At 41.0% G+C, this 23,111-nt stretch overlaps 1 protein-coding gene across 1 annotated transcript; it reads left to right on the forward strand.

Annotated features, from left to right (window-relative positions):
* Positions 1 to 191: 191 nt before the first annotated feature.
* On the forward strand, positions 192 to 21,623 carry ccdc80 (coiled-coil domain containing 80). Its single transcript, XM_073473059.1, has 10 exons — positions 192 to 1,712; positions 1,956 to 2,153; positions 3,451 to 3,944; positions 5,034 to 5,381; positions 6,738 to 6,894; positions 11,062 to 11,198; positions 12,163 to 12,314; positions 13,825 to 13,928; positions 19,900 to 19,983; positions 20,723 to 21,623. The coding sequence occupies exons 1-10, from the start codon at positions 1,022 to 1,024 to the stop codon at positions 21,043 to 21,045; spliced, it is 2,688 nt and encodes an 895-aa protein (XP_073329160.1). The 5' UTR covers positions 192 to 1,021; the 3' UTR covers positions 21,046 to 21,623.
* The last annotated feature ends 1,488 nt before the right edge of the window (positions 21,624 to 23,111 follow it).

A 23,111-nucleotide genomic window follows, 5' to 3' on the forward strand; every position in this document is an offset into this window, starting at 1 on the left:
CTCTGGAGGTGGATGGGAAAAAACGGTCCGCTTGGAGAGAACCATGGAGGATAGGAGTGAGACTTGGGGGCGTTTCTCTGTTGGCTGTAAAGGAGGAACTTGACACTGAGTCTGATTATGGTCATTTCTCTTCCCGGTAATCTGTCCAGCAGGGGGGCAGCGTGTCTAACTTTCCTGACATATTTACGTTTAGTCAGCTTCTTAATTCGTTGTGCTTCAGTGAAATCTAAAACCATCCCAGCGCAGGGACAGAAACTTTAGTACAGATGTATTTCTATTGAAATGGGTGTTGCAGACTGAACTGGCAACCGAGAGTCCCGGGGCAGGTCCTGCCATTGCGTCGCCAAGAGTCCGGAGGCTGAGGTTTGAGTGGACATTTCTGGGAAAGCCTCCAAAGCTCCGTTTTGCCAAGGAGAACCTGGGGAGAAGCACAGAGTCCGCGCAGGTTCCTTGCATTTTGTCTCAGATTCCTCCTTCCTGCGCCCAGAAGACCGTCTCACAGTTTGATGGAAATGAACTATGCCTGAAGATCATGTGGCGAGGTTAACTTATTAGGATGTAAACGTAAGAGAGTGTTTAGAGACGTGACGCGGTCCAAAGACTTTTCGCCGAAAAACTTGATTTATTTCCTCTGGGGGCTGAGGAATTGCTTGAGAGATTTGTGTGTCTGTAAGAGATGGTCTTAACTCCTGATCCGGGATTATACTACTTGAAAACGGAAGTGTTGCTGGGATGAAGTTGTGGATGTAACTGTTTACGCACCACCAGTCTCTTCTCTTATTATTCGCCTCGTCTGTCACATAAAGAGCAGACAGTGAAGTGGATTTCCTCGGCAGAAGGCATGCTCTGAAACGCATTACTGGCAGACTATTATGTGCCGACCCTGCACACTGTCTGTCTCTAATTTTAATTAACTGGTTAACAACCACAGATGCACTAAAGGCGCGCCAGGATCGCGGCTCCACCACTGGATCTATATCGTTCCCTCAGTGAGTGTTACTTTATCTGACATCTCGCCAGAATGCGGAGGGCTTTTATACTCGGTTTAGCTCTGATATGTCTGCTAACATGGTCAGGTGAAGCCGACAAACAGACTCACCTCAAACGGTCACTGCACAGACGCGCAAGACTCGGACGTGTCCAGTCAGGCGCAACCGACAAAGAGCGCTTCGTCGGAAGTGTGCGTCCTGGGTTTGGTTCGGCAATCTCGGTGCACAGCTCCAGGAATGGTGGAGATGTGCAGGCTGATGAGGGTGTGCCAGCTTCCGCCAGGACAGGTTCTGTGCAGGGCAAGAGAGCAGAAGGTCAGGGTCTAGTGCCAAGGAGAGGGGTGACCGGGCAGATCGGCTTGCCCCGTCAGCCGGCCATGCTGCAAGATGAGGGCACACCAGGAGCGAGAGCCAGGGTCACCCGGATGCCCAGCAGCGCCGGGTCACCAAATCTGCTGGCCAGTTTCGCAGGGAAGAATCGCGTCCTGGTGATCTCAGCGCCACATGATTCGGATGGCTATTACCGACTGATGATGTCCCTACTGAAAACAGATGTTTACTGCGAGCTCGCCGAGAGACATGTCCACCAGATTGTCATGTTTCATCAGGAGGGGGAGATGGGGGGCAAGGTGAGGAGGATCACCACTGAGGGGAAGGTGATGGAGGAGCCGCTGGACACAGCACTCATCCCCAGACTCATGAGCTTCCTAAAACTGGAGAAAGGCAAGAATGTGTTTGGGTCCTGAGGGAGTTTGTGCATGTTTGAGATTTTATTTGGAGTTATGACTTCATAATTTACTTTCTCGAAAGCAGCTCAGGCTAGATCAAGTTAAATGAAGGTGGTTAATGATATCTCTTCTCAAGGGAGCTTCACCAGAAATCATGTCTGAATGTTTGCTGAGGCAGCACACACCTCACACTCAGCTCATCAGAATGCCTGACACTGTTTGTATCCAAATCTGACAGGTAAGTTTGGGATGGTGCTGCTGAAGAAGACCCTGCAGGTGGAGGAGAGGTACCCCTACCCTGTGAGGCTGGAGGCCATGTACGAGGTGATCGACCAGTCACCCATGAGGAAGCTGGAGAAGCTCAGGCAGAAAGGCTTTGTCCAGAAGTGTAAAGGAGCAGGTGTGGAGGGCCAAGTGGAGGAGGGCACACTCACAGGTAATTATGTTGATAAAACATACTTTTTTACAATGATCACAGGAGGGGGAGCCACGGGTCACACCTTTTAGGGGTTTCTTAATTGCCATATATTTAAAGGGACAGTTCAAATAACAAAAAATAGAACACATTTTCTGTCTCTTGTGCTAGATCTCTAGATTTGGTTTCATGTAACAAGATTTGTATTTATAAAAAGATCAGTGGACTTCTGCCTCCTCTACCACAGAATGGTGGTGAATGAACTTTTGTTTGTGGTTCTCACAGCACTCAATCTTCACATTTAACAATTTCAACATCTCTCTCCGGATAGACAAGTGTTTCCTCCACACTCAACGTTATCCACAAAACACTCTGACCACTGTTTATATTGGGGCTATTTCACCTGAAGAAAATAGTTAAAATGAAAACAGTGCGTTTTGTGGATTATCAAAGATTGAGGGGACATTGTTCATAGAAAAAAGGGTTACTGTGGACATTTTATGCACAGAGTCATAAAAGCTATCTGCACCTGTAGATATCAACTCAGGACAAGAGAGGACATATGTTGTTATGGGAATTTTATTGTTTGAACTGTGATACTAACAAAAACTTAAAAACAATTGTGGTAACACACACCAAATGTCATGGTAAGTAGGTGGTAATTACCAAGCAACATACTTGAAATTTCCACAATAATTACATTAAAATGTATAGAAAATTACTCCAACATGATTTAATAATAATAGTCTGACATTTTCAAAGGCAGTTAATAAATAACCTGTAATTGCTTTAATACATTAACAGGAAACTTCAAAAATGTGTTTCAATTTACTGACCTGACCTTTGGGCAGAAACTAGTTGGAAATCAAGCTGAAACACCTCACATCAGTTTAGTGGCCAATGACATGTTCAGCAGAAACCAGTTGGACGTTTTCCAGAAAGGTAGGCCTATTAAAGAAATGACCAGCTATTAATTAACTGATTTTTGAAAAAAAAAAAGCTGAATATTATTAATGAATCATGCTGGGGTAATTTTCAATACATTTTCAGGTAATTATTGTTATCATTTTGGCAGAAGTTGTTGTGTATAAGTTAAGTCTACAGGGGTTAAGTATGTCTTCTGGCAATACCTGAAATTGTCATTTCAAAATAATAGAACATTTTCACACTAGAATGCATTTTGAAAAAATAATTGAAGTCAAACTTAGATGGACTAATTTAATATTATTGAAGAAATGTACTATCTCAAGGTACTTACTCACACTGTAGAAAGTATTTGAAGGAAATCTTTTATATATTATCTGTGTTTGTGGAGCAGTAGATACACCAGTCGAAAGAAAACCAGGGAAGAAGATATTAAGAAAGCCCATGACAACAACCACACTTGCCACAACCACCACCACAACAACTACACGACCAACCACAACAACTACTGTGACCACCACAACAACTACAACCCGGCCCACCCCTACCACCACTACAACCAAAGCTACAACAACCACCAAACCCACCACTACCACCACCAGAAGAACCACCACTACCACCACAAAACGCCCCACCACCACCACCACCACTACCCAGAGACCAACCAGAGCCCACACCACAGCCCTGTGGCTCCCAGCCCCCAGAACAACTGTTGATCCTTACTACTACAACCGCAGAGATAGGGAGAGGTACCCAGCTAAAACCACTCCAGCTGGAGATAACCGCACTGACAAAGACAACAGAGATCCACACAGCCGCAAGCTGGTACCTGCCACACATAAACCTTCCAGGATCAAACCCACCAGGAAGAAGAACGGGGGAGAGAAGGTGATTCAATAAAATGTAGCTGCATATATGTTTATTGACTGCAAAATGTACTGTATTCGGTTTTAAAAACCACACAAGAATCTGAATACAGGCTACTAAACTTGTGAAAAACATTAGTACTATGAGCACTTATAACGGTGAGCTATATGCAAATGATCATCCTGTTGATTCCTTTTGAATCTGTGACATTTTTGCCACTAAAATGTCACTTTAGGGGTCATCATACATTGCCCTTTCCCAGACATGGTTTATCTTTTTTTTTTTTCTCAGATTGTGTGTTGATGAAGATTCTGTCAGGATAAGACTCTTCTTCATCTTTTCAGATATTGCTGCTTAGTTAAAGTGTTTATATGGTTTTGGAAAGGTGTTTTTGTGTGTACAAGATTTATTTTGGCAGAAAAGATTTATGAAAACTGGGCTTTGAAACTGGAACAACAGCTTAAAGGAACTGTTCACCCAAAACTGAAAATGTTGTCATTTACTCATGCACATGCTGATGGTAAATCAGGTGAAGTTTTGTAGTCCACAAATAATTCTCGTAAGCAACTGACGTTGCTGGAGACTTAATTTAATACAATAAAATAATGGAGAAAAAAAAGGAAATGGCCTCTTGCAGCTCATCAGCTTAATCAAAGTCTCCTAAGGCCCTGTGATCCCAAATTGATTAGAAAAGATGTTATTTACACCATTTACATTTTGGTTTATTTTTTAACCTGAAATCTTCACTGCAGCTGCTAAGTTTAAAGCGTTTGTGTGCACCGTGTCTGAAGTGGGTGCCCAAGCTCAACCGCACGTCAAGGGTGTAAATCAAAGTCTTTTCAAATCAATTTGGGATCTTGAGGCTGCTAGAGACTTGGATTACACAGGACAAACGGTATGGAGCCATTTCATGTTTTTCTGTAAGTTTGGTTACATTTTCATCTGCATGGGAGTGAGTAGATAATGACTGAATTTTCATTTTTGGTACATTTTTCCTTTAATATTCTTGTGAACTGGGTATTGTCATTTTTCTAATGAGTAAACTAACTGTATAATATAAAAATGTTGTGAAAAATGTAATCAATAAACAACATGTATTTATCTGTGCAGGTGTTGACTAATGAGTACGAGGACAAGTATGAACTCAGCAAGCCAACAGTCAGTGATCCTGAGGAGACAGAAACCTTCACTGACATCAGTCCTACCAAGAAGGTCAAGGGCAAGCACGATAAGCTTGATAAGAAGAAGAAAAAGAGCGACAAGGCTGCCAAGAAAGCAGAGAGGAGAGGAGGGAAAGCAGGGAAAGAGGGGAAGATTGGTGGAAAGAAAAATGGAAAGAAGCTGTTAAAGTACCCTGAAAAAGATGACTACCCAAAGCCCACTAAGAAGCCAACACCCCCTCCGAAGGGGTCTCTGGCCTCCTTCCTGGATTACTTTGAGAACAGGAGGCGGCTGCTGGTGAGAGCATGACATAACTCACAGTTCATAACAGACTCACTACCACTCTCTCCTGGCAAATCTCCTGTTTTAGGATTCAGTCAGAGGGAAATATTAGTGCTCAGATACAGTAGCACTATCAAACTGTGTTATCTACCAACTCCTAGTACATACACAAAACAGTTTTAAAACAATACTTTGATCAGGTTTTAAATTTGCTTTCTTACTGAGAGGTAGATGAGTGGACAGATAGCACTTTCTTATCATTGGGTTCATTATAAGGCTACGGCCAGCAGCAAGCTGGCAACCGGTGGAGACCATACAAAAGTCCAGTGGATGGCACTCCACTGGAGTTACACTGTAAGCTTTAACGTTTCTGGTTGCCCCACTGCTTCCAGTCTTTATGCTAACTTGCTAACAGGCTGCTGGCTGAAGCTTCATATTTCCCATACAGACATGAGAAGTATCATTTTTCTCATCGAACTCTCAGGAAGAAAGCAATTTTACCAAAATGTCAACCTATTTCTGGTGTATTTTCAGCACTGATTGAGTTTCTACATGAGCAGTGACTGGAACTTTAATGCACTATTACTATGTTCACCTATAGAAGTCTCCAATGCCAAATTATGTGTTGTTAACATTAAATTATCTTTTCACAATAAGAGACCGGAAGAAAAGTAAGCCAGATAATTAGAGCAGTGATGCAACAGAATCGTCTGGCAAAACCATTAAAGCGAATGCTGAACTAGTTTGCCTTCACTCCCTTTGACTGGCTTCAGAGTTTTTGACTGTCTTCAGCCAAAATGAGTTGTGTAGCTTGACTCCATCACTAAACATTATGGAATGTAGAGCAGGTTGAGATGATCTACAGCATGTTAAACCCAAATCAGAAGTTTATTTTCCAAAACAGAGTACTGGAATAAAAGAGTAGCATAAAAGCCAAAGAATCTCAACATCTGGATAAGAAATCCAGCGTTGATTAGTTTGTACCAGTCAACAAGCTAGTAAACACTTCTGTGCTTTGGGGCAGCAAATTATTCACTTGTTTCCCCTCTTTCTAATGCAATTGCTGTATGTACCGTTGTGGTATGTAATATAAACAGGCATAAAGTATGTGGAGCAGCCATCCGCTAGCTATCTGACAGGCTGCACAGCTGTGTGCTAACAGACTGTGTGTCTCTGTTTTGCAGCAAGCACAGATTCTTATCACAGCAGTGCTGTGGGCAGGCTGGGAAAATATGTCCCATCCTCCGCTGCAGGTTAATGTAAACACCACCTCTGCAGCCCTCTGTGTATATCTGTGTGTGTGTGTGTGTGTGTGTATTTCATTGCATATACATGACACTCTAACCGCCCTCGCTCTCTCTCTCCCCCCAGCTGATTACGTCCCCCAGTGAGGAGAACAGTATGTATGTTCAGCAGAGGGATGAGTACCTGGAGTCTGTGTGTGAAATGGCCATCAGAAAAGTTTCCATCATCACCATCTTTGGCTCCCTGACCAACTCCACCATGAAAATTGACCACTACCAGCTGGGTAAGTAACTCCCACACAGTTTCACTTCTCACATTGCAGTTGATGATTGTCAGTTCTCTCAGACATCAGCGTTTAACCCATCAAACCCTTCCATCTGGTCAGGCAACTGCATCCTTCGCTAGACTGTTAGTGCTCTTTGCAGTTACTGAGTCATGCACTCACTGTCTGTCATTTGATATTGTGAGCACTCTACTGCGCTTTGCTCTCCTCAGTCTGCAGAAGTCATAAACATTCTAAACTGAAACTCAGAAAAAAGTATCAAAATATGGCAATTTATCATGAAATGGCAGCTCTCTTTGTGCTAATGAATAGGGTGGGTGATCGTGAAATGGGACCATGTATCATCTTCGATTTTGATGTTACCATTAGTGCTTAGTCCTGGTTTTAAACACAGTATTTAATTTCTGCCACTAGGGGTCTCTCAGTCATAACAAACAGAAAGACGTCAGCAGCATGGGGACATGGGAGTTTCTCTCTATGTTGGTAAACAACCACCATTGCTGATGAAAATCTATGTGATGTGACTCAGGCTCAAAAATGTTCATATATGAGCTTAGATTTTATTTACGTTATGTTTAGTCTTGTTCGCCGACTTCCTTCCTCTCTGACTCTCTCCTTGAAGTTATAGCGACAGCCGTCCAAAGAAAACTTGTGGCTTTCTCTGAGTTTTAACATTATTGGAAACATTTGGGATAATTTACATACACAATTCATCAAAATATATAACAAAGGTCTGCTCACTTTTTAGACATTTTAATGCAGAATTCCTACATATTATATCTTTAAAGGCTGCATCTCAGTAGTGATGTCATTTTCAGAACTTACCAGACTGTTCTACTTGTTCTAATACTTGTCTTTACCCACTTAGTCATTATATCCACATTACTGATGATCATTTAACAAAAATCTCATAGACCTTTTTCACAGCGGCCATTTTGTTGGGTAAACACAGGTGTTACCAATGACACTAATTAAGATTCTGTTCCATTCAGGTCAAACAGAGTCAAGGCGCTGCTATTGTGCATGTTGGCTCACTAGAAAGTCTCCGCTACACTAAATGGAACGGAACCCTCATTTACTGTCAGTAATGAAACCTGTGTTTACCCTCTATTTCATGTCAATATGGCTGCTGTGAAAAAGGTCATTTTTGTGACAGTACCAGTAGTCATACCTACAATATTGTTGCATATCAGTTTAAGGTATTTGGTCAAAAATACTGTGTTATTGGATTTTGCCTCTCAGTCCTAGCATTATGAAGTGCTTTTGGGGAGATTTCAAAATATTGAGATGTATATTGTGTATCAATATAAAATGTAAAAATATTACTTTATTATTTTAAGGCCATATTGCCCAACTCTACCAGATAGCATCTAGTAGCTCCTAAATGTGGCAAAGACATATAGTTTTCTATTGTCTTCATGAGACTTCCCATTTTTTTCTTAGTCGTAGTCTTTACCACAGTATTGTCTACGCTGCTCTCCTCTGCTACCCTCCAAATACTAAAGTAAACAGCATCAAGTATTCTGTCATCTTCCTACATTGTAAAACATTGTTAGTTATTCAATGTATGTGATCTTCCCTATTTCAAAATGTTGTAATTGACTTCTTTAAAATTGATCCAGTTACTGTATGTTTAACAATATTTCCTCAACATAGCAGATTTATATTTAAAAACTACAATCTTAAGACTCAGTAGTAGTCAGTGGCTTGAGAACGTCATTGTAATTGAAGCTACAGCAGTTCAGGGAAAATTTACTGTGTGAAAGTGCTCCATACTAAGAAGGAGGCCAAGAGAGGTGTCTCCTGCCACGTCTGCTGCCCTGTCCTTGTTTTACCTTCTTTGCATGATGTCAAAGTAGAGGCTTTCAGCAGCGATCTCTGCTCCAAGTATAACATTCAGAATGTTCATGGACTCTGCCAAAGCCACAGTATTGTGTACTCCTCTGTGCAGGTGATACTAGACAGAGCTGACTCCTGAGATCCTGGCTTCTGTACTCTGACGTTAATGTGCATGTAACCCTGTGGTGTATTTTTATATCACTTTGAAATGTGACACTTTTACTGTATATTGAGTGATGAGAGTGGATTATGGATCTTCCTCTAACAAGTGAGGTCAGCAGTTCAAGGGTCTGTATCACATGTACCAGAGGAGGAGGGGGGGCCACTGAATACATACCTTCCATGTGTATCATCCTAAACAAGACTTCCTCCTGTAGAGCTGATGTGTAGCTGACAGTGACACACACACACACACATACACACACACACGCTTACTTACACACACTTATAACAGCTTTTGAAAATCTCCTTTAAACTACTTACTACTTGTTCAAAAGGAACGGACACTGCTGTTTTTATGAGCTGTGCTGTGTCATTTGTGCTTGGCAGCCAGTTATATTTTGAGACATTTTATAGTCTCAAACCCGCGTGTGCGTTAACATCCGGACATGCAAACCCACTTTGTAAAAGTTTGTGAGTCTGTCACTCCACATGACAACAAGGTTTTTTCCAGATGGAATGCCGAAAAAAGTACAGAGCTGACGTCACTCGCCCCCACCCATGATAGAACTCGATTACAGTTTTGTTCCACTCACCGGCTAGAAATTCAGTGTGTGTGTATCACTTTGTGTGTCTATGTACTGTATACAACAACTGGTTTTTTCAGTGTTGCCCCTCCCTCAGTTTAGGGTGACCTCATAGTATTGGAGTTTTCAGTTGCTTGGTTGGTCAACAGCATGTGTTCGACGTGGAACATTTGGGTTTATTTTTTTAAAGAGCGCGACTGATACTGCATTTCTAGGGGCTGATGCCGACACCAATATAAAGGAGTAAAGACATTTTTATTTCTAACAATGATTCCCAAGTGTGGTTATCAAAACATTATTTGGATGGCCATTATAAAATTACAACTGATGTTTAGAAACCTTTGCAATAGCTTAATAAATGGTTTCATAAAGCATTTCATGAACAGTGAAATAACAATAAACTAATATTTAATTAACTTTAAATTTGCCATTTAAAACCATGGTTATTATAAAGTGTTACCAAAAAGATATATGTATACATAATGGAGGCAGTTTACAGTTTAACAATAAACGTTATTGTCCAAACGACAGTAAACTTAGCTGGGAATTTAATATATATATATATATATATATATATATATATATATATATATATATATATATATATATATATATATATATATATATATATATATATATATATATATATGTATATACACACGCATATATTTATTTATATATATATATATATATATACATACATATATATATATATGTATATACAAAATCAGCCGATAAAATGGTCCAACTGATATTATAGGATGGGCTCTAGTATGTTGTATATTTCCGTGCCATGTACAGTCTGTGTCTGCTGTCTCCAGCATGTGCTGGGGTTTTCCTGGTTTGATTGCTCATACACATTACACAGCACAGAGTGGGTGAACAAACCCCCAAAAGCACTGTTCTGTGGTCTGTGTGTGTGTGTGTGCGCGCGCGTGCTGTCCAAACGTGCATGTAGGGAGTGGTGATTAAAGGCTTTTGCTTTAGCCTGTATAAACGCCAGCAACAGTAAATTTCTAAGGAATTCAACCCTGTCAGATATCAGTCAATAAAAGCTGCTCTTTGTGGAGTGTGTCCCTGTTTCACTCTCACACTCACGCATGTTTCCGTTCTGAGTCGACTTCACTGTCATGTCACACTCATTTTTCAGAGGAACATTGTTTTGAGCTTAGCAATGGAAAACACGTTTTACTTTGGACACAATGTGTTCTGAACACTCACATTGTGTTTGTGTTAAAATGGTTAATCTAATGGGAAACCATCACATCTGTGCTTATGTAAGAGCTTTTATTTGTCAGATGTTACAATTGACTGTCTCATGAATAAAGACTGTCAGATTTACATTTTTCACTTGAATTTCTTTGGAGTAAAAATATCAAAGCAAGAGCTGAGATGACAAGTTATTGTGTGATGATATTTCACAGGATTTACTGAAAATGCTCTGTAGCACAAACATTTTCTTTACATGAAACATTTTTTAAAAACCTTGTTCATTTACCTCCACCTCATTCCACACAAATAGTGTGAATTGACAAATGCAAACTGTCTCACTGTATCTTACCACTGTCTGTTTTTTCTCCAGAAAATGACAAGCCTATGAAGGGTCTTCGTCAGGAGGACCTGGTGAACCAGGATCTGATCACAGAGCTGAGGAAAGAGTTTAGTATGACATATGAGGACTTCTATATGGTCCTCACCGACACCGACATTAGAGTCAAGGTAAGGACTTGCAGGCCTGTAGACAGAAGTTTTTGCTTTTGGCCCGTGGCCCCCTATTACAGTAAGTTTCAGTTCTGGCCTTCCATTCTGGCACCGTCATCAGTTACAAAAAGAAACTCCCTCTAAAATAGTCTTTTTCATGCTGTACTGCTTAGTTCCCTTAAATGAAGTTTTTCCTTCATTCACAGCACTGCTGTTGGTTTGTTGGTCTTCACTCTCTGTTTACAGGTTCACTACCATCTGCCCAACACTTTCATCTCCTCTTTCTCTTTGAATATGGACTGACTTGTCCTGTACTGCAAACACGCTGCCTTCACTAAAACACTGTTTTAATTCATACAACACGACATTTGCCCAACGTCTCTGTGTGTATGTGTGTGTGCATGCCAGGGTAAATCAGCAGGCTGTTTTTGGACAGATTCATCAAAGAGGCCAGTGTTCAGCTCTCTGCTGACAGAGGCACAGACAGGGAAGTCTGTGAACATACAAGGATGTGGGTGTGGGCATGAGACATAAAGTGGCAGAGGCAGCAGAGTGGAGAGAGGTGTGAAAGAGTGAGAACGAGCTGTGCAGCACATTCAGCATATCACGAGGAAGGTGTGAGAGTGTGTGGCTCTGTTACATTTACTTGCATGTGTTGTATATTCCTGCTGAGAATGCTCAGCATTTTGTAAATAAAATGGGATACTGTGTTAGGTTTAACTGACATGCCTTGTGCTTCTTCCCAGAAGTTATGAACAATGCATGTGATGTAGCCAAGGCCACACCACATCTACTAAGCCCGTCCAAAACTTCACTTCATCACTTTATTGGAAACAGCTTCACCGTTGTTTAAAGCAATGGAATTCTATTTTCATATCCTCTGTAATTTTTGCATGAGCATATTGGTTTATTTATCCTGTGGCTTCACCATATTTCGAATCAACCTCTGGGAGAGTTTAACTGGTTCTTGCTCTTTTGTCAGCAATCCTATGAGGTTCCCATCGCCATGAAGGCTGTATTTGACTACATCGACACCTTCTCCTCCCGCATCCGAGAGATGGAGCAGCAGAAGAGGGATGGGGTTGTCTGTAAGAAAGAGGATAAACCAAGGTCCTTGGAGAACTTCCTCTCCAGGTAAAGTTGTTTCAAACTATTTTAAATGCATTACTAAAAGTATGTGGACACCCAAACATTACACCCACATGGATCTGTAACAGCCTGCTTATCTGGGAAAACTTTCCACAAGATTTTGGAACTTCCATAAAGCTTGCATAAAGCTGGGCTGTCTATGCAGTAGAAAGATTTAATATTTTTGAAATTGGTGCTAGATGACCAGAGAAATCAGAGAAAAAAGGTTGCGGTATTCCCTTTTGCTTAAAAGGTTGATAACCTACAACAACCAGAACACACTGCACCATACTGGACCAATAAACACTCCACAGTCAAAAACACTGATGGGTAACATACTGCCAGTTGGGTGGTGCCTGGTTTTGGCTTGGAGTCCGTTTTGAAACAGAAAACAGTATATTGCAGCATTGCTGGTAACAAAAAATATCATCTTAAAGCTACACTGTCCCCTAAAATCTGTTTGTGAAAATGTTTTAGGAGAGAAATAGACAATGAACAGGATCACAGTTCATATTGATGAACCATGAGGTGGGGTGCCTTGTTTTACAGTTTGAACAGATTTTTTTTGTAGCCTCCATTTTCACAATAGAGGAATAATATGGTGGCCGCTTCTGATTCACAAACTTTCTCTAACTTTCAGCTAAACAAAACTATAATATGTCTGTGATAACATTTTAGGTGAGAAACTGGCAGTGTAGTGACAGGATCTTGGTTGATAGCTTATTAGCACTGCCTAGTTTTGACAGTGATTGGAATTTGGTGAGAAGCCCATCACTCAATACAAGGTAGAGAGTTGATGCACACACACAGAAATGCGGTGTGTAGTTGAACACCCCTTAAAATCTGACAGATGAGGGGTTTACATGATTGGGCAAAGGGTGGGGTGCTCAGGTTGCAGGTAAAATGGAGAGAAGTTTACCATTGTTCATTTGAATATACTACCAACACTGTAGTGATACAAAGCTGGTTGATAATTGGCAAAGATCCCGTCATAACGACACCTCCCAACCACCTGGTAAACTGTATATGAATGTCTCTGCTTCAGTGGAATTGACTTTAATAAAAACCATTGTGGTTAGAATTATTGGGTGGTCCCATCAGATTGTTTCCATCCCGATCCAACATCTGTTGCTTTGCTCAATAATCAGCAGGACCACAATTTATACTGTTTAGAAGCAGCATTGGCAGATTGCAGCAGTCTGTTTGTGTGTGCTCCACAGATATTAAAAATAGCATAAACGCTGCTGTTGCTCAAGGCTGAATCATTGCAATCACATATTTCCTGAGATGTCTCAACCGGACAGGCTGTCGTTTGTTACCATGGAGACCTGAATTTCAGCTCTTGATCAGTGCTGAGATCTGGCAGGTTTTAGACCATAATTCAGGGTTGTCACCCTCTGGCAGTAATAGTATGGGGATATGTTACTGTATGAGCAAAAGTTCCTTGTCTTAGAACAGAGCTTTCACTGCTGCAAAGTGCCATTTAAATCCAGGCTAAAATTTTCTGTGATTGTAGGTTCCGTTGGAGACGTCGTCTGTTCATCATCTCCTCCCCCAGCGACGAGGAGTGGGCCTATCAGCAGCAGCTGTACGGCCTGAGCAGCCAGGCCTGCAATCTTGGTGAGTCACTCCAAAACTAACCTGTAACTGGCCAGTTAACTCACTTTCGTAAGGGCAGGAAGGGGACATTGAAGGGGCAGTTCACCCAAAAAATTAAATGTAATCTCGTCATGCTGAGAATTTGCAGAGGTATTAAGATGAGTATGAGAACTATTGAAAGAATGTTCAACTATTGAATAAAATGATTAAAATGTTTAAATCCACACCTTTGAATTCAATATGGCAAATAGTTAACGATTTATAAAGAACTCCTGAGAGAAATATCTGGCTTTTTAGTTGCTAAATTTTGTACTATGTTCACTAGCTAGTCAAATATGGTTTCCTTCTACCATTTGGTGCTGTGCAAGAGACCAACAGTGGATTTTTAGAGCTTTGCTGCAGAAAACAGCTGTCTGCAAAGGCTGAAAATGAGACTATGACAGCATTATGTCCAAAACACTTAAATTGTAAAAGCCTGAAAAACCAAAACAATGGCTTAAAAGACGCTATAAATCTCCACTGGGCAAAAAGGAACTGGAAAACTGAGTGATAATTCTCTGTGGGTTCGTCACTAAGGACAAACCCACATGCATATGCAAGTTGTTAGGTTCTTAACTGTGTGGGTAGGCTGAAGTTATTTTGAGAGACCCATAGACAGATGTGTCTCTATGTACTCTATGTACAGTGTTGCAGAGATATCTACTGAAGTTAGCATGCTAACCAGTTAGCCCCAGCCCATCCTATCTCTAAATAACACTTTGTATCACAAGAGGTGATAGTCTGATCACCCCTATAGTTTGTGTGATGTAAAGGTCTCTACTTACTCAAACAAGTAAACCTAATAAACTCACAAAATGACAAGAATGGAAATATTTTTCATATTTTCATTACTAAACAGAAAAATACAACCTTACCCCATCTGAACTCAAGTTTCTCTCTTTTACTGAGCTAATATGAGCTTAATTACCCCGTTAATTCATCATAAAACACACTTTGTTCAAACTTGTCATAGATTAAATTAAGCCCAATTCACACAGTAAGATGTTAAAATGTGTGCGGCTCTACACTCTTTTCTCCTGCTGTTGATGCTCAGCTCCCTCACTCCTGTACCTCTTCATGCCATCCTGCCAGCCCCAGAGTCATAGTCCTGGTTGGAGCCGTTGTAAATCACCTCTGTATTGTATCCCCATGCTGCCCCCTACAGGAGCTACCTTCAAATTCTAAAACTAAATCAATTACTACGTATATTAAGAGCTTCACTTACAGGACTTGCACAACATGGCTGGGGTCAAAGAAATAACAGGAGGAAGGCAGCATGTAGGCCTATAGCCTCTCTGTAAACTGAAGTGATTGGACCTCAGGAAAACACATCGTATTCAAATAATTTAAATAATTTTTGTGTGATTTGAATAAACTCTTCCTTTTACGAACCTCGATGGTGTTTTCGGTTTTGCTCTCAGTTTGATATTGATATATTTGCTGATAAGTGCGCATTCGATCAGAGTGATGAGGACTTACTCTTTGGATTTTCTGCTGCTGTTTTCTGTCCTTTCTGTCATTGATTTCCTGTTTTCTTTTGCAATTTTGCTCTCATGCGTTGTGTGTTTCATTTCCTCCTATTGTGTCATTTTCCCTCCTGTTTTCTTGCTGTCCTCACCTGCTCTGCATCTCCCTCTTTATAGAGTCTGTGTATATAGTCTATGTGCTACCTCTCTTCTTGGTCAGTTCGTTCCTGTGTTAGCACCCTGTGTTTCTCACCCGTGTTATTTCCAGTGTCTTCTAGTGTCTCCCCGTGGTATGTTTTCTGTTTTTTGTTCCTGGCTTTATGTTTCTACTTTGCTCTCGTGATTACTGGTTTGAACTTTGCTTTTGATTTGTATTTTACTCTTGGTTTGTACTATTCAGACATTTTGCACTTCTTGGATTTTGGATTATTTCAGCTTTAGTTATTAAAGCTTGCCTTTTGTTTCTAAATCCTTCCTGCCTCCCATGTGTTTCTGCGTTTGGGTCCTAACCTTTTCACGAAATGTAACAGAACGAACGGACCAAGACAGAAGGGAGCACAAAGACTATATGCACACAACTAACAAGGGGATGAGGTGCAGGTGGAGTGAAATGGAGCAACACTGGTGAGGGAAATAAATGGAAAATGCTAGAAACAGGGAAGGGGGTGATGTGCTGGAAAGGAAGGAGTAAAACTCAGTAAAACCAAATAAATGCTGTCATCTGGAGTTTCTCCCTTATTTGAACCTCATGTTCCAGTCTTGTTAATATCAATTCAAGATTTCTGACAATTCGCCCTGCCTCTTACCTCTTTCTTTGGCACTCTCTCAAAAGGCTTAAGATGGTCGGGAACATACATGTTTTTGTCACATTTTTGACTTTGACTCTTGTACCTTCTGCCATTTGATTTGATTGAATGACCAGACATTCAACTAGATTTTAAAACTTTTCAGCCTTAGGCCCCCCACACACCCCAGACCTCAAAGAACTAGGGACAACAAAGGCTGACAGTTGCGTTGCCTCATGTCTGGCTGTGTCTTGGCAAAAAAGCTGCAATTGAACACACCACAAAGACTGCAGCCGACAGCCAATTGGTTTGTACATTCTGCGTGTGCGTGAGAGGAAATACTTCTCTATACCAGGTGGCAGTAGTCTGTATTCGTCATTCAAAAATCGAAACCGGAAGATTAAGGGCTGCGGATATAGAAACAATTGTTAACATGAAGAAGCTTTTTTTTTCCACCACTCTTGCTAATATAGCCTGAGCAAGAACATGTCTGATGAAAAGTTGCGTACGACAGTGGTGAAGATGCAGAGGTGAAAAATAAGGAGAAACCGCACTCAATGAGTGAAATCATGGATACTGTAGTGACAGGCTCCCTTTCCCTTAAGCTGAACAACCAGTCAGAGTGATTTCTTTCACCGATGCCTTGGCCACCAATCATACGCTCAACACTAGGGCGCCGGACAAAAGAAACCAACAGCAAAAAGCTAGTGCTGACAAAGTCTGACAGTTACATCGCCTCCCAACGCCCGTGTCTCAAAAAGCTGTACTTGAACACACCACAAAGAACACAGCTGACAGCCAACTGCATGAGAGGAAATAACTCTCCATATCACAGGGGGCAGTAGTCTGTTGTAGTATTTTTTATTCAAAAAGGGAAAGTGGAAGACTCAAGACTGTGGATATACAAACCCTTGTTAGTCTAAAGCGGCCTGGTTTGTAAGGGCCCTAAGGTATTACTATTTTGTTTATATGTTAAAGGAATAGTTCACTATAGAACGATATTCAGTCTTTATTGACTCACCCTCGTGCTGATAAGAAGTCCGGTGTAGTTTCTTATTCCTCAAAGTGCAGCTGGAGACCCGCGGGGGTACCCTCCTGCAACAATAATCCATATAACGGGCGTTAATGGCGTCCGAGAGGAAAAGGTCCATAAAACTACACAAAAACTTTGTAATATTCCTCCATACTGCTCGTCCGCTGCAATCCAAGTGTCCTGAAGTGGCGACATCCAGAGTTTACTCGAAAGACGTCATTTAGTACATTTTTCTAGCCTAAACAGTCACTATGCTATATTTGCCTGGAGGCACGCTCCGCGTTCACGCGAGTCTCCCTCACAGCGTTTGCACTACGGAAGCCGCACCGGACAAGATCAACAGAACTCGCGATAGATACACACCGGTATTTATATCCTGCTGTGAGCGACCGAGCGACACACAAACACAAGAGGGATCTGCCTGCACTAGTGATTTGAAACTTTGACACTCACAGCAGGATGTAAATACCGGTGTGTATCTATCACGAGTTCTGTTGATCTTGTCTGGCGCGGCTTCCATAGTGCAATCGGCTGTGAGGGAGACTCGCGTGAACCGGGAGCGTGCCTCCAGGCAAATATAGCATAGTGACTGTTGAGGCTAGAAAAATGTACTAAATGACGTCGTTTGAGTAAACTCTGGATGTCGCCACTTCAGGACACTTGGATTGCAGCGGACGAGCAGTATGGAGGAATATTACAAAGTTTTTGTGTAGTTTTATGGACCTTTTCGTCTCGGGCACCATTAACGCTCATTATATGGATTATTGCTGCAGGAGGGTACCCCCGCGGGTCTCCAGCTGCACTTTGAGGAATAAGAAACTACACCGGACTTCTCATCAGCATGAGGGTGAGTCGATAATGACTGAATTTAGTTCTAGAGTGAACTATTCCTTTAAACATGAATTTCAACTTACTCGACTGCCTTCACTCTGAAAGAATAAGTCTGATCTAATATCAGTACCACTTTCTGACATGGCATGCTTTGTAAAGAGTTTATAGGTTGTAACTAATGGGCTTTTGCTCTGTCTTTAGACTAGTAGTGGAGCATTTGACCAGGGCAACAATTCATTAATATTTGCAACTGCATACTTAGACAGGGAGAAAGCCATAAATGTCATGGGTTTCTCATGACCTTTTTTAGTGATTCTTCATTTTTCTTGTGTCTTAATATCAAACCATTAAATTGGCAGCCAGTGACAGTATGGTCAATGACTGTCTTTAACAACACCAGGCTGAAAATCTGTCTTCTACTGCCCTGTTAAACCTGTGTCACCTCTTACCACAGCCAGCATCATGATGAGTGAATGGTTCTTGGGTGTGGTGAGCAGTGTGCATTGTAGCACCTGTAACCACACCCAAGTGAAACACTGGAGGTCAGCAAAAACAAGATTGTCAGGGGAGCTATGTGATTTTTTAAGAATATCTAAAGGCCTCTTTCCTAAAATAATACCCTAACCCTTAAGTTTGGAATTGTAAATGTTATGAATGAAAGGAACAAAAGGATTTTGCTCCAGATACTCTGTGGCTCTTTTCTCACAGGTAAGTGGTCAAACAGATAAAGCAGTGGCAGATATTCTTGCAACCTGGAAACCTTAAAGGTTTTCTTTTTGATGGGTTGTTAATGATCTATAACACAATTTCATTCTAAAACCAGCAAGAGCAAGCTAAATTTTGAAATCCAACTGGAAAAAAAGAACGTGCTGCTGCTGCAGGCTCAGGGGCTGTGTGCTTTGTGCTTCAGTTAGCGGCTGAACGAGTGCCACTGCTGCTGCTCATTTGTTCTTTGGATACTGAGTTAGCTAGCTACTGAAAAGCAACACTATTTCTGCCATTCTTATACCACGAGCTTGTACGATGGTAGACAGACAGGTAGCCTGTCCAATCTTTTATTGGCCCAAATATGATGATTGGATGAGCTTATTAGAGGCTACAGATACTGATTTTTTCCTTTTATTTGTCATAGCATTTGATTTATTGATTGCTGTTGTGATGATAAAGAGATTTTCTACAAATATAACCAAAATGCTTCTGGAATAACTTACCAACCCTTGCTTTAACCATTAAAATAAGTAATTTCTTACAGCTCACGCAGTAAGTGTCTTTTTATTAGAAAACGGTACCCATTTGTGACAGCAGTATGTCTGCACACTCTTTTTCCATGAGGTGACTGAAGGAAAAACTTTGTCTTGCTTATCAGCAGGCCCACACCAGGGTCTGTGAGCACTTTTTCCCCTAATGTGTTGCTCTTGGCTGGGTTGGCACCCAGGGCTGCTCCCTCCCTCCCTGCCCCAGACAAAGGCCTGTCCTGCTGACTGGGCTGAAGGCCTGAGAGGTTTGATCCTGGTATTCAGCACTTGGCTCTCACCAAGTAAAGCCTGCGTTCTCCTGTGTTTAATGTGGGCTTTCTCGCTTCAGAGGAAACAGCTTTTTGGCAGGACTCTCTGGACCACCACGTTCTCCTCCCTTTACCTAGAAACCAGTGCTGAGGATGGTTCGAATAATAAACAAGCACAGTGAAATCAGCTCAGATAAGCAGAAGGATAAAAAAACATGTGGTCAGCATATTACAGACACAATGACCTTGTTTGCAGTCTGACTTTTAGTGGAAGATATTTTGCTTCTCTCTGATGTGTGTTGTCACTGTGGTTGTTGTTGTCATGGTGACATAGGTCTGAGGCACATTGCCATTCTGAGGTTGGTCGGAACAGAGCCGCTGGATATGGGTGGCGTCTTGGAACTGTATCCTATCAATGGTAAGAACTTTCTCTTATAAAAAAATGAATGTGACTGTGGGTCTAGCATGTGTAGCAAACACATTAACAGGCACATAGTACTTCTGTTAAGGCACATAGTACCTCATTTTAGGGCCATGCCCACAAACTGACATTCAGCTGACTTGTTTTAATTAAAAACAGCTGTTTCCTCACACTACAACCCAAAAATCTTGCTGCAGATTTTGTCTCCTTATGCAAAACCAGTATCCCAGCCAATCCACAAATCCCTGTACAAGCTACTGTTTCTGTATCCCACTATTCATCAGTAATCCATCACATCACAAAGGTCCACTTGCTGTTTCACCATGTCCCCAGAGGAACCTCAAAGAATTGTTATATAACAAGGACACTCCATATAACCATATGGCTGCCATGTGCGCATCTGCTGTGCAGGGAGACTCAGAAAGGAGACTCTTATTTCTTTCATTTCATATGACCTGGTAGATGTTGCTCAAGAAAACTCTCAATCAAACCAGGTATGAACATTACTGGGATATAAGAAATTGGAGTCAGGCTTATGCAAGACTGTAGAAACTAGAGCTGTTGCCAGTTGACTGAAGTGGTTTCTGCTTTTGCCAATTGAGCTCAGCATGTAGACATACAGTAAATGTCAAATAAGTCAGCAAAGGCTGACAAAATATGGCTGTACTCTCACCACTGTAAAAAAAAAAGAAAAAAGAAAAATCTGTCTTAAATACTCCGTCTCTGCTCCATCCAGGGAGTGCTACTGTCGAACGTGAAGGGCTGTCAGCCACCCTGGTGAAGGACATGAGGAATTACTTCCAGATCAGCCCAGAATACTTCTCCATGCTGCTGGTAGGGAAGGACGGCAACGTTAAGTCCTGGTACCCCTCACCCATGTGGTCCATGGCTATCATCTATGACCTGGTGGACTCTATGCAGCTGCGCAGACAGGAGATGGCCATCCAGCAGTCACTGGGTATGCGCTGCCCTGAGGATGAGTATGGTGGCTATGGCTACCATCAGCATGGATACGAACATGGTTACCAGGACGGCTATCACCAGGGCTATGGTTACTAATGTCTAACGTATTTCCTACCCCTTCCTCCAGCAGGCAGGTGGCTCAGATGGAATGAGGTCCTTGAATGTTTTGTAGCACTTAGTGAAAGCCTTAAAACTGTTGCTTTCACCTATCCAGTTCTTTGATATAGCATGTAGCATAGTATGCTGCAAGTAATGGTAACTTGCAAGAGGCTTCAGTTAGAGCCGGTTAGTAAGTGTGTGCTGTGTAGATGAGCCAGGAGGTTCAGGGATCTGTTGTTTACTTAGTTCTTGTTTTATGGATTCAAACAAGTCAATTCTGACTTCAAACAAAGAGTGTTTTGCACGTTATTATATTATCTGTATGCTTCACTTGCCTCCCAGGTCAAATTTACTTATTCATGTTATCAGCACAGTACTTTATTTTGTAGATAATGGGCTAAAATAAGACATATATGTATTTATTGGACATCTGTTGCATTTGAGGTGCATTTATCAAGTATTTTATGAAAAGAAGCTGTCACATTATTTCTCTTTTGTAAAATTTCTGTTGCTACACAATGTTCTTATTTATACTCGATTGTTCTATATGACAAATAAACATTTGTTTACTTCCAGTAATGGTCTTGAAATTGCTTATTGTACACAGTATATCAGCATTCACCTGTTGAGTTTCACTTCAAACTCTTCTTTTAAGCTACATCTCCTCCTAGTGGCCTATTAAGATGATAAAGGTAAATTACTTGACAGTATATTTTATTGGCCATTTAATAAAGTTAACAAAATGATATATACATTAAAAAAAATGTGTGCTGTACCTCAGTAGGAATATAAAATAAAAAGATGGCTATTAACCCCCTCAACCCCACGGTCTCTTCAGTAGATCTAATATTGAAAAAATCTGAACCTTTATGTTTAAATATGTTTGAATTTGCAAATGATTCATTTCCGCATAAAAAATGTGCACACAAATTTCCAGATCGGAAATCTGAACTTTGAATATGGGCAGGTTCAAATTCCTTTTTCATTTTGTTGACACATTAGATTAAAGTTATTACTGAGGGAATTTTGAATATCTGTTTTTATCACCCCATAAGTCAGAGAACATGCACCACCCATAAGAAAAATCAATTTTGCCATGTTTTCAGGACTAAAATATTCTATAATGGATAGATGATATATTGAAAAACCCCTAGGTAATATAGATACAGTAGGAAAAAAACTGGAGGGTTTGGTGTATGTAAGTGCTGCTGAGGTGGAGATTTCTGAGAGAAATCTCATTTTGAGAAAGCCACCTTACATTGAATTGTAAATGTTATGAATGAAAGGAACAAAAGGATTTTGCTCCAGATACTCTGTGGCTCTTTTCTCACAGGTAAGTGGTCAAACAGATAAAGCAGTGGCAGATATTCTTGCAACCTGGAAACCTTAAAGGTTTTCTTTTTGATGGTTTGTTAATTATCTATAACACAATTTCATTCTAAAACCAGCAAGAGCAAGCTAAATTTTGAAATCCAACTGGAAAAAAAGAACGTGCTGCTGCTGCAGGCTCAGGGGCTGTGTGCTTTGTGCTTCAGTTAGCGGCTGAACGAGTGCCACTGCTGCTGCTCACTTGTTCTTTGGATACTGAGTTAGCTAGCTACTGAAAAGCAACACTATTTCTGCCATTCTTATACCACGAGCTCGTACGATGGTAGACAGACAGGTAGCCTGTCCAATCTTTTATTGGCCCAAATATGATGATTGGATGAGCTTATTAGAGGCTACAGATACTGATTTTTTCCTTTTATTTGTCATAGCATTTGATTTATTGATTGCTGTTGTGATGATAAAGAGATTTTCTACAAATATAACCAAAATGCTTCTGGAATAACTTACCAACCCTTGCTTTAACCATTAGAATAAGTAATTTCTTACAGCTCACGCAGTAAGTGTCTTTTTATTAGAAAACGGTACCCATTTGTGACAGCAGTATGTCTGCACACTCTTTTACCATGAGGTGACTGAAGGAAAAACTTTGTCTTGCTTATCAGCAGGCCCACACCAGGGTCTGTGAGCACTTTTTCCCCTAATGTACAGGATATGTATTGTAAAATTCAATACAT

Source organism: Pagrus major, chromosome 9, assembly GCF_040436345.1.
Source record: "Pagrus major chromosome 9, Pma_NU_1.0".
NCBI lineage: Eukaryota > Metazoa > Chordata > Actinopteri > Spariformes > Sparidae > Pagrus > Pagrus major.

Coding starts and splice junctions, on each gene's coding strand:
- ccdc80 (XM_073473059.1), top strand. CDS start 1,022: ATGCGGAGGGCTTTTATACTCGGTTTAGCTCTGATATGTCTGCTAACA. Junction 1,713..1,955: donor CTTCCTAAAACTGGAGAAAG/GCAAGAATGTGT, acceptor CAAATCTGACAG/GTAAGTTTGGGATGGTGCTG. Junction 5,382..6,737: donor AGAACAGGAGGCGGCTGCTG/GTGAGAGCATGA, acceptor CTCTCCCCCCAG/CTGATTACGTCCCCCAGTGA.